This window comes from Mustela erminea, chromosome 2 (genome assembly GCF_009829155.1).
Source record: "Mustela erminea isolate mMusErm1 chromosome 2, mMusErm1.Pri, whole genome shotgun sequence".
NCBI classification, from domain to species: Eukaryota; Metazoa; Chordata; class Mammalia; order Carnivora; family Mustelidae; genus Mustela; species Mustela erminea.
The window spans coordinates 63,102,364-63,114,715 of NC_045615.1; the positions used below are offsets into that span (position 1 = coordinate 63,102,364).

The 12,352-nt window shown below is 38.1% G+C and overlaps 1 protein-coding gene across 2 annotated transcripts in view; it reads left to right on the forward strand.

Moving 5' to 3' along the window:
* Window positions 1-12,352, forward strand: part of ARHGEF38 (Rho guanine nucleotide exchange factor 38) — a 170,297-nt gene that overhangs the window by 126,152 nt on the left and 31,793 nt on the right. For both annotated transcript variants that reach the window (XM_032333060.1, XM_032333061.1), the window contains exons 11-13: window positions 1,070-1,213; window positions 2,017-2,215; window positions 2,365-2,624. In XM_032333060.1, coding sequence (XP_032188951.1) covers window positions 1,070-1,213; window positions 2,017-2,215; window positions 2,365-2,624 — 603 coding nt within the window. The remainder of the gene's footprint in view (window positions 1-1,069; window positions 1,214-2,016; window positions 2,216-2,364; window positions 2,625-12,352) is intronic.

Genomic DNA, 12,352 nt, shown 5'->3' on the forward strand with positions numbered 1-12,352 from the left:
TGCTGTGGCTCTGAAGGTTCCCTGGGCTCAGGGCAGTCATTCTCAGTGTCTCTGTGAGGTTGCAGTCTCATAATAGCTGGGGCTAGAGTCATCTCAAAGACTTCCTCAAGCCCATGTTTGGGGTGGGAGATGGGATGATGATAGAAGACTCAAATAGTTGGGGACCAGGACAACTGGGGCTGCATAGGCCTTTCCCCACCTGACCTTTCAACATGGCTTTTTGTTATGGTGGGCACAGTGCAACTGGACTTCCTCCATGGCCATTCAGGTCTGTCAAAGTGAGTGTCCCAAGAGAAACCAACAGAAACTGAGTGGTCTCTTTTAGCCTAATCTTTAAAGTCAGATAGCATCACTTCTGTTCATTTCCATAGTCTATTCAGGGAGACAATTCTAAAAACCCAATCACTTTTAAGGAGAGAGGACATGGACTTCCCCTCTTGATGAGAGACATGTCAAAGAATTTGCTGATTTTTTTTAAAAACCACCACAGCCTCTTCACCAGTGCTTTCTGTTTTAGTTTCTTTCTCCTTCCCTCATCCCAGCCTACCACTTTGGAGGACCCTACTGCCATTGATTCCTAAGTCCTTCCTCCAAAATTCCTTTGCTTTTTATTTCTCTTCTATTCTTTTATTTAGGTGTGTACTTTTATTATTTTATTTAAAGATTTATTTATTTGAAAGAGAGAGAGAGCACAAGCTGGGGGTGGGGGATGGAAGTCAGGCAGAGGGAGAGGGTGAAGCAGACTCCCCCATTGAGCAGAGAGCCTGACGTGGGGCTCAATCCCAGGATCCAGAGACCATGACCTGAGCCGAAGGCAGACACTTAACTGACGAAGCCACCCAGGCACCCCCAGGCTTGAGTCTTTAAAAACAATTATCCTATCATTTTAATGAGGTTTCTGGAGACAGGAAATCAGACCGCTTTTATCTGAAAGTTCTAACATTGCCCTATTTTTTTTGGGGGGGGTGATGCTATCTTATGCTTTCTCTGTTTGTCACAACTCTACTAAATTTAATACCTAATATGGTTGAATAGTTTGAGAACAATGCCCTACCCTTTCTCCCTATAGGTACCACAGTTGGACTCAAGAATCTCTGAAATTCAGAATCAAGTACTAGAAGAGGTTCAAAATCTTAATTTTGTGAAGGACAACAGTGCCACTTTTATTGAGAGGAAACTTAGTTTTGAAAAGAAGAAGTCTGTGCAAATTCTGGTGAGTTTGATAGTATTTGTGACAAGGACTCTCGTCTCTTTTCCTTGCTCAAATCATGGTATATTATTTTCCAAATCACTTATCTCATTTTAATAACCTGTAATTTACCAACCTATTATACGTAGGATTTCTTGTTTATTTCTACCTTTTATATTATGAGTTCTGTAAGGTCATAATTTTTTTATCCATTCTGTACGTGATATATTCCAAGCTGTTAAAATGGTGCCTGACAACAGATATAAATATCTGTTGAATGAATGAAGGGAATTTTATAGAGCAAAATTGCATTAGTTCCACTCTTTCCTTTTTCTAGATAAGGAATCCTCAGTTCCAGAGATGAAGTGACTTTTTCAAAATCACTGGAGGCAGACCTGGGAGGGGTCTAGACCTCTTGCCTTCTGACTAATTTACCGATATTTTTTCCCAGAAAAAGACATGCAAATGTACAACTTAATTAAATATTATCTATCAAGTGCTTAATACACAAGGGATTGTGTACAGGATGGCCAAAATTAAAAATTATTCCATCCAGAGGGATTAGAACCTCTGCCTTCTTACACTCAGTTGAATTTTCTTTTTTCTCTGCAACACTGCCCTCCTGTGCTAACTAGAGAATTTTTCACTGCATAACTCAAACAGTTGCTTCACAATAATAACTCCATCAACGCTTCAACAATGAAATCATCCCAAATCAATGTATGGCTTCCACATTTAAAAAAATCTCCAAAGACGGAATCTTTGCAGCTCAGTGAGAATTCTATTATACATCTATCTAAATCCAAATTTCTCCTTCCTTCTCCCAGCCAGAAGTGCCCCGTCAAACTGACATTCACCGCTCCAAACTACTATCCACATATGGTAAAGAAGAACTCTACCAAGCGAAACGCAAGTGTAACGCTACCCAAGAATATGACATCAATCTTCTGGAAGGGGAGTTGGTGGCTGTGGTGGAACAGAAGGATCCGCTGGGGAGTACAAGCAGGTGGCTTGTTGATACAGGAAGTAAGTTTTTGGCCTAAAACGTGCAGATCTACCATCTTTTTTCAAGTTGAGATTTTCCCAGGGGCCTCTCTGGGCTTGTCTAAACCCGAATGTTTGGTGAGGGTCCATACAAATGACCTTGTTTCTTCTTTCTTTTTATTCTTATCCAGTTATAAAAGGATATGTGTATTCCTCCTTCCTAAAACCCTACAATCCAGCGAAAGTACAGAAGGTGGACACTGAGAACAGGTTTGGTGATGACGATTTTGATAACATCAGCCTCTTCGTGTCCTCACGGCCAGCTACTGACAGTGTCACAGGCACCCCGGAAAGTAGCATAAGTGATAGCAGCTCATCTCTTAGTGGCACATGTGGGAAGTTTGAAACAAACGGCACGGATGTTGACGGTTCTCAGGAGGTAGATGAACAGGTAAGAATGTGTACCTTGATGTGACCCTGCTTGGCTCTTCAAATCATGAAAGGTGTTCTCTCTAACAGCGTTCTATGTTACTGTAAGGCTTGATGGAAGAATGTCAGCTTTGACAGCAAGGAGACCTCACTCTATGAACACTTCTTCTCTGCGCCCCTTCTTGCAAAGAATTGCATTCTCTGAGCCTGTCTCACCAAATGAGGGAAAGAGGACCATAACTGCTATGTTGCAGGCTTGATACAAGGATTAGGGAAAATGTGTACATGTAAAGTAGCCAGCCCACAGTAGACACTCAGTAAATAGTAATTGTTACCATTACTACCCTGCTGTCATGTACTCAGAGTGAAGCAAAGACGGTCTTTTTATACTCCTACATCCGAGAAAAACAGTTCAATACTGAACAGATTGCCACTATAAGGAGCAGGTAGAAAATTGTCCATGATTCCTCTAAGAGTGGTATCTTCATTGAACTATCTATATAATCAGCCATTTTTGATCGCTCGTATAATTCCATATACTATATACTAAAATCCTTAAGAGCTACCTTTCCTGTGTTCACCAAAGCAGAGACTAAGAGGATCACTCTTTTACAAAAAAAGTTAACTATAATGTAGGCTTCCTTTTTACTACCTCAGAAAGCTTTAGTGTACTTAACTGTTCATCTTTCAAGTGGTGACCACCTAAATGCTTCTCTTTTTTAACTTGCTTTTTCTGTTAGTGGCTTTTTCTTCATTAATTTAAATTCGTTTTTTCTAAGAGTAATACATGTTATTTGTGAGAAGTTAAAATGGTGTAAAGATATATGTAAATTAGGGGCACCTTGGTGGCTCAGTGGGTTAGGCCACTGCCTTCAGCTCGGGTCATGATCTCGGGGTCCTGGGATCGAGTCCTGAGTCGGGCTGTCTGCTCAGCGGGGAGCCTGCTTCCCTCTCTCTGCCTACTTGTGATCTCTCTCTGTCAAATAAATAAATAAAATCTTAAAAAAAAAAAAGACACATAAATTAAAAGTGAAGTTCTTTATTCCCTTCTCACCTACCCTACCCTTCACGGACATATTAGGGTTTATCTTTTCAGACAGTATCTGTGCAGGTACAAACACATATATTTATTCCATTGGAAATATGTATATGTCACATAATTTGCTTTTTTTTCCCCTACTTAACAATGTATCTTAGACACAATAGCACCTAAATATCTACTTTAGTCCTTAAAAAATTCTGAATAACAATTTATTTTGTGGATAGATCTTAGTTCATGTCACTATTACCCTAATAAAAGACATTCAGAATATTTGGGGGGATTTTTAAGATTTCAAATTATTTCAGGCAAGATCCTTGTTCATCTGTTTTTGTGCACTTATATGAGTATATACATAGGACAAATGCCTAATAATGTTGGAGGGTCAAAGGGTATATATATCTAAAGTCTTGACAGACACTGCCATACTGCCCTCAGAAATAGTTCATCCATTTAGTCTCTTTTATAATGACGCATGGATTATTGTCCGATTCATGATGAATTTTTTTTAAATCTTTATGAAAGACTTATTTACATGCCATAAAATTCATCCATTTTAAGTGTATAATTCAATGACTCTTAGTATATTTACAGAGCTGTGCAACTATCGCCTCAGTCCAATTTTAGAGCACTCCCTTCACCTGCCTGCCCCAGCCCCAGGAAATTATGAATTTACTTTCTTTCTCCATATATTTGACTTCTGGTGTATTTTGTATTCATGAAATCGTATATACATGGAGTCTTACAGCCGGCTTCTCTCATTTAGCAGAATGTTTCTGAGAGTCGTCCATGTTGCGGTATATGTATATACTTTGTTTCTTCTTATCACCCGATAGTATTGCATTCTATGGTTATTCACCAGTTGATAGACATTTTGGGTAATTTCTATTATGAATAAGGCAGCTATAAACATTCACATACAAGTCTTTGTGAGGATTTCATTTCTTTTGAGTAGCTACCTAGGAGTAGAATTGCTTGTTGATAAGGTGTATTTATGTTTAACTTTTTAAAGAAACTGCCACACTGTTTTTCAAAGGGGCTGCGTGTTTTACATACCCACCAGCCAGCATGGGGTTGTAGGCTGCAGTTTCTTCACATCCTCACCTTCTTGCCTTTTTTGTTATTAGGATAGTCACTCTAATGGGTGGGCTCATTTTGGTTTTAATTTACATTTGACTAATGCTGTTGAGTATCTTTCATGTACTTATCAGCTATTCCTGCATTTTCTCTGGGGAAATGTCTATTCAAATATTTGACCATTTTACAAATTGGGTCACTTTCCTTCTTATTATCCAGTTGTGAAGAGTTCTTTGTATACTTTGGATGCAAGGTCTTTACCAGATATAATGTGTAAATAATTTCTCCCGGTTGTGACTGATTCTAAACTCATCTGGACATTACTATATGTTTCTATCACTCTTCCGTCTTGAAGTTTCAAAGCACTGTTTTTTCTACAACTGGTTCACTTACTTAGTTTATTCCAAGTTTCTAGAAAACAAAATAATATTATAATATCAATAGATTACTGAAATGTTATCAGTAAAATCTGTAGCTAGGATTAAATATCCTAGTAGACTTTGACTTATCCCAGTAACCTGGAAGGACGGAAATTGGAGCCAAGTTTGTCAAGGCACCCTGAAGCTGGCTTGATGTGGAGCTCTAGTTACTAATGGCTATACAGAGACTTTTGGAGTGTCTCACTAAGGCTCTTTTGGCATGGGATTTGTAATCTTTTTCCTAATATCTACTACCATGTAGTAATTCTCTTTGAGTAATCCTATCAATATGTTTCAAGCAAATTAGGTCCGTTAGAAGTTTCCTTTACCAAGAAAGGAAAAAAAATGAGATAATTTTCCTTTGCTCAAAACAAAGTATATTGAGAGTGTCTCTTCATAGAGCACTATCTGTTCTTTTCCTTTGAGTTTGGAACCAATTCAAAATAGAGCTTGGTGTCAGGAATGGACATATAAGTGTTATTCCTAACAAAACTGGATTAGAAAATGCAGCATGGATCAATGGCCACATGGGATCCCTGAATACTTTCCTCTGTGTTAAAATAATTGAGTATAGTGCAGGCTTCTCCTGTGTATGAACAAAGTCTGTCCTAGTAAATTTATTGAGTTGAAGACAATGCACCTGTTAGAAACCCCAGTACGAGACAGAAGACCACATAGGAATATTTCCCTTAATGTTTTAATTCCAGTCAACAGAGGTACCTGGGCTAGTGGTTTTCAGGCTTTTCCAATTATGCAACTACTGTTCAACCCTTGGAAATAGGAGGAAAACCTTGTGTGATCTTCCTAATTTTTACCAGAAGGCTGATGTTTCATTCTGTTGACTCCTACAAGGTGTGGAGAAGAAAATGGTTAACCATTTTCTTATGGTGTGACAATCTAACTGAGCAATGAACGCTTATAGAAGTCTCTATAAGGTGATTGAAAAGTGGGAATAAATTGTATCTTTTTTGTGAATAGTGAGAATACAGTGTATATTGTAATATGCATATTTGAGGCACACTACAAAGCAATTTTCTGTGTGGCTATTTAAACTTTTGTTCTTTATTTTATTTTTGTCATCAGGAACATCAACTCAGACCTGTATTGGTTTAAGCGGATAACACTTTGAGTCACCATTTCTTCCCTACCCTTTCCTACTGTGGCAATAATATTTTTTCTTCTTTCTTCCAGAACTGAAGTAGCATATTGCCAATGGTGTTGTAGGCTGGAATTTATTTTTACAGATGGTTTTAGTGGACCCTGACAAGAAGGAGAGGTAGATGGCGAGCTTTGGCCTATACCTGATATTCAGGAGGCATCACTGGGGTCCTAAAAATCAGAAATAAATAGGCAAGTTCAGACTGACTTCAGACTAGCGGTTCAGTGATTTTTATACTCAAGTTGAGTTTTTAATGTGAACTCCAAGAATAGAAGGGATCTATGAATGGACTTTGGAAGGATTTATAAATCCCTTCAAATATGTCGGACATTTTGTGCATTATGTGATTATGTGCATAACTATGGTAAAAGAAGTACATAGCTTTCCAAAGATTTTCAAAGGGAAATTCTATTTAAATAGATTAGAAACCACTGCTCTAGAGACTTAACTTGCTTATCCATTCTCCCACCCACTCAAGGAAAAAAAATTGTTGGATTAAGAGCCTCCCGCATTTTCTACAATGGTTCCAGTGGATCAGGTATCTTATGGGTCAGGTGAAAATGTAACATATTATCTATAATGGGGCACTTTTGTTAATGAAAGGGAGTGTTTACTGGATAACTGTGACAGGTATAATTGGGAAGTATAGTCGCTCTACTCTTTGGTGCCTAAGAACCAATCCATTCAGATTCCTCCATTCACATCCCACGCAGAAAGCATGGACTTTCTCTGAATGTTTTAGAATCTCCCTAAATGATGACCCAGAGCCCTTGGAGAATAATGGGGAGGAGGTAATGGATATTTGCAACCTGGTGGTACTGATATATATTAAAGGACTTAATCTTTAATTTCTTTACTCACTACTTTATGATCTATCAAAAAATATAACAACAACAACAAAAAAAAACCAATATGCCTTCCTTTCTAATGTATTCTCCCCTTTTGTCCGCCAAAGAGTAATGACCTGATTTGTATTAGTTTTCACTGCCGCGTAAAAAATCCTCACAAACTATGTGGCTGAAAAGAACATAAATGTACTACTATCTCTCCATTTCTGGGGTCAGAAGTCCAGGCACAGCTTAGCTGGGTGCTTGGCTTGGCGTGTCACATTGCTACAGTCCAGATGCTTACTGGCCTGTGTTCCTCCCTGAAGCTCTTGAGTTCTCTTCCAAGCCTGTGATTGTTGGTAAAACACAGTTCCTTGTTCTGGTAGGACTGAGGCCTCTGTTTTCTTCCTGGCAATGAGCCAGAGACCACTTTCACTAACCGCAGGCTGCGCTCTGACCCCTGTCATGTGTCTAGGTCTGTAGGCAGTCACAACATGGCTATCTGTTTCTTCGAGGCCAACACATGAGCATCTCTTTGGTTTTAAATTTCTCCCTTCAGAAATGGCCTGAACCCTCTCTCAAAGGGCTCACCTGCTTAAGTCAGGCACATTCAGCACCATCTTTGTCTGATTCAAGGTCAGTGTATTAGGGACCTTACTATGTAGGACATGTTCGACAGGCAATGCCCATCTTCGGGCTCTGCCTATCACAGTATCTAAGATGCCTTGCCTGGTAAGCAAGGTATAGGACTAATGGGATGAGGTGTTCTATACTTCTCAGGTTTAACAATGGGTCAACCCAGTGTTAGAGGGAAGTTCAATGTCTGAGAATCAGTGCTGTTTCCTTTTTTTATTCCCCCACATTAATAGTACTGAGGACATAATTTTTGAATTTTATTCATTTATTTTTTTTAAGATTTTATTTATTTATTTGACGGACAGAGATCACAAGAAGGCAGAGAGGCAGGCGGGGGGGGGGTGGGGGTGGGGGGAAAGCAGGCTCTTTGCTGAGCAGAGAGCCCAATGTGGGGCTCCATCCCAGGATCCTGGGATCATGACCTGAGCCAAAGCCAGAGGCTTTAACCCACTGAGCCACGGAGACGCCCCATAATTTTTGAATTTTGAACTTCTGAAAGGTTGTTTTGGCACTAATCCTAAATTCACTGTCTGGTCCTTCACCTTTACATGTTTCAGCTACTTTTGATGATAATGCTACATGTTTAATATGTCATTGTTTAGAAAGGGCTTCAAAAGCCAGCAGGATGTAATGTAATATATTTAAGTAGTCATTAAAATGATGCTTTAGAGAGCTGCTTATTGACTTGAAAAGATTGTCAAATATATTTTAAAGTAAAAAGCAGGCTGCGAAAATTATGTATACTATAATTTCATGTTTATTGTCACTTCAGGTGTAGTTAGAAGGAAAAAAAGGAAGAAGAGAAGGACAAGGGAAAGAAGGGAAGAAATATAGGTATTAATAGCAGTTGGGTGATTTCTTATTACCTTTATTTAAAATCATTTCTTTATTAAAAATTACGTGCATAATAACAATACATAACTGATCACTGAAGAGTGTGAAAGCTTGCTTCTGGAGGGATGAAGAGAAGAAAGAACATTTTTCATGCAATATAACTATCTTGGCTTTCTGAACTACATATAATGTAATATGGTAAATACAGGTTTTGTAGCCAAATTTTTAGTTTTGGAAGATTAAAATATAGTAGTATTTTTGTTGTTGATTGAAGAACTGAGATGAAATCGGTAAAATGAGATTCAGTAAAAATAGCTAAAATGGCTCCCAAAGGGAGGAGTAACTAAGTGCACAAATATAGAACAAGGAAATACTGAACTGGCAATGCTGCTGCAGGGAGGGATCTGGTGGTCATAAACAGTGGATAAGGGGCACCTGGGTGGCTCAGTGGGTTAAAGCCTCTGCCTTCGGCTCGGGTCATGATCTCAGGGTCCTGGGATCGAGTCCCACATCAGGCTCTGCTCTGCAGAGAGCCTGCTTCCTTCTCTCTCTCTCTCTGCCTGCCTCTCTGACTACTTATGATCTGTCAAATAAATAAATAAAATCTTTAAAAAAAAATAAACAGTGGGTAATAAATTTAGTAGGAGTCAATAATACAATAGAGTGTTATTTAAAAAAAGGTAATGTCATAGAGAACCAGGTTGTATTCATAGACTCTTATAATAAAATGAGCCAAAGTGCAAAGAAGCAACCAATAAAATATATTTTAATAATCGCTGAAGGAAAAGGGCTTAAGTTAATAACAATTAATGTATCTGGAGCAAAACATTAATATTAAAGGTTAGAAAGATACAGCTTAGAACAATTAAAGTATTCCAAAAAATGAGAAATTCTTCAGCTTTTATGTGTAATAGGCTGAAAACTTCTAACTTACGGTCCAATGTTATCAACTGCTGTCTGTTTAAAGTGGACTTAGTTCCATTTTGACTATCTATCTTATGTTAAATAGGAGGCATAAACATATAAAACTGAAATATGCTCATCCTAAATTTATTTTGGGCCATGATCACTTACAGTATTTAAAATATATGATTTTGTACTTTAAAATTACACTTTGATGAGTATTTGTTTAAAATATGCGTTCTGCTATAGTTTCATACTACATATTAGATTTTTTATTTTATTTTTCATACTACATACATTATTTTTTTTAAGATTTTATTTATTTATTTGAGAGAGAATGAGTGAGAGAGAGCATGAGAGAGGAGAAGGTCAGAGGGAGAAGCAGACTCCCCAAGAAGCTGGGAGCCTGATGCAGGACTCGATCCTGGAAGTCCGGGATCATGACCTGAGTTAAAGGAATTTGCTCAACCAACTGAGCCACCCAGGCACCCCAAAATAGATTTTTTTAAAAGACGTATTTATTTATTTGATGGTGGGGGGAGAGTGAGAGAGCAAGCATGAGTGGGGGGAGGGCAAGTGGGAGATGGAGAGAGAGAACCTCATGGAGCCAGCCACGGAGCTCAAGCCCATGATGCTGAGATCATGACCTGTGCCTCAGTCAGAGTCAGATGCTTAACTAACTGAGCCACCCAGACACTCCTCATACGAAATAGATTTAAGTGGAAGATTTTATATTCCCTTTGAGAGAACATTGCCAAAGTGAAAGACCACCACAAATATTTAGAAATCTTATATTAGTAGGTAATTCAACCTGCTAAACCATCTATAGGTATGTTGGCAATGCCTAGATGCTGTGTATTATAATTACAAAAGTTGGCTAGCAATTGCTAACATGGGCTCTTACAGATAATCAGAAACTATATTATGGCGCATTGTATTCCTGAAAGCTTTTGCCCGCCGGATGCTCCATTCTGCTCTTGTGACTCTAATCTATGTCTTCATTTTCTAATCAACAACAAAAAGATCAGCAGCAACATATCAGAGACCTCAGTCCCTTTCCACAAGAGTATACTCTGCACATCCTTTCTTGAACAAGAGTTTGCTTCCTAAAGTAGTATGAGAAATGAACCAAGCACAGAATTTGGAGTTAGAAGATACAGTCATAGCAGCACAAAGTTTATGACTAATGCATATTACTTTTCTAAGTCACAACTCACAGGGTTGTTGAGGATAAAACACATTGGACATGTAAACTGTCATGAACATAGAAAAGATGGTTATTATTGCCGCCACCCCCACTTAAGAATTTATAACATCTTCCTGTTTTCTTGCTTTTTATTTAAAATTTTTTTTAAATATTTTATTTGTTTATTTGAGAGAGAGTGAACATGAGTAGGGGAGAGGGGCAGAGGGGGAGAGAGAAAATCCTTAAGCAGACTCCCTGCTAAGCAGGGAGGTCAATGCAAGATTTGATCCCAGGTTCCTGAGATCATGACCTGAACCAAAGGCAGATGCATAACCAACTGAGCCACCCAGGAGCCTCTCTTTTTTAATTTTTATATTACAAAATAATCCATGCCCAACAATCTGTCTTGTGTGTATCTTGTATGATGCAACATTATCTCTTTTATGTTCTTGTATAATAGCCGAGACTTTTGGCCTTTTTTTTTTTTCTTTCTTTTTTTTTTTTAAAGATTTTTATTTATTTATTTGACAGACAGATCACAAGTTTGAGAGAGGCAGGGAGAGAGAGAGAGGAGGAAGCAGGTTCCCCACTGAGCAGAGGGCCCGATATAGGGCTGGATCCCAGGACCCTGAGACCATGACCTGAGCCGAAGGCAGAGGCTTTAACCCACTGTGCCACCCAGGTGCCCCATGGCCCAACTTTTAAGTTGAATCAACATATATCTGAATTTCTACTGTGTACCATCATGTGGTCAGTGGAGAAAAGTTTAAATGTTCCTCTTTTTTTTTTTTTTTTTAAGATAAGCTTGACACCTGACCTGGGGCTTGAACTCATGACCTTAAGATCAAGAGTCACATGTTCTACTGACTAAGTCAACCAGGCACCCCATAAATGCTCCTGTCTTTGAGGTGGAGCTCATGCTAGAGTTGTTGAGGTTATATAAAATCAATGATATCAAAATTTTACCTAAATTTAAATAACAGTTCAACATCTACAGAACTTAAGCTAAGTATATGGTGCTCCCCCCACATTCCCCAGTCTCTTTTCCTGCTCAATAAGTCATCCTATTTGTTACCATTTCCTTTTAACATTGACCCTCAATTTTGAGAAAATTAATCTGCTTGCCTTTCTCATATATTATTTCATTCTATGCGTCTTAGAATATGACATATCCACCTTGTTTATCAATTTTGTCATCTAAACAAGGTTACCTCTTTCAAAAACCAGCTCACATAGATCACTTATGTGAGTGGTGTGTTTTTTGGGGTGTGTGTGTGTGTGTGTGTGTACATTTTTGGGAGCACATTTTCTCCCTGGCTGGGCTGTAAGTTCTTTGATAATATCTGGCACTTGACAGGTATTTAATAAATTTTGATTAAATGAATAAATGAATAAAATATTGTTAGTTGCTTAATTTTATGATCTAACTAAACAGTTCTGTTATCAGTCTTACAATTTTAGTGGAAGAGGGACTATAAACACTTAGGGGTTTCTTATGCATCTAATAATTCTGAAGTATTCTTTTGAGATTGAAGAAAAATTCTTTTGACTGAAGCATGTTTTATTAATTTCTTCCAGGCCTCTTAAATAATTTAAAGATTATAAATTTAATGCACTGTCATTATAAAATAGGTTAAAAAAATAAGTAAAAATGAAAATCATCTCTAATT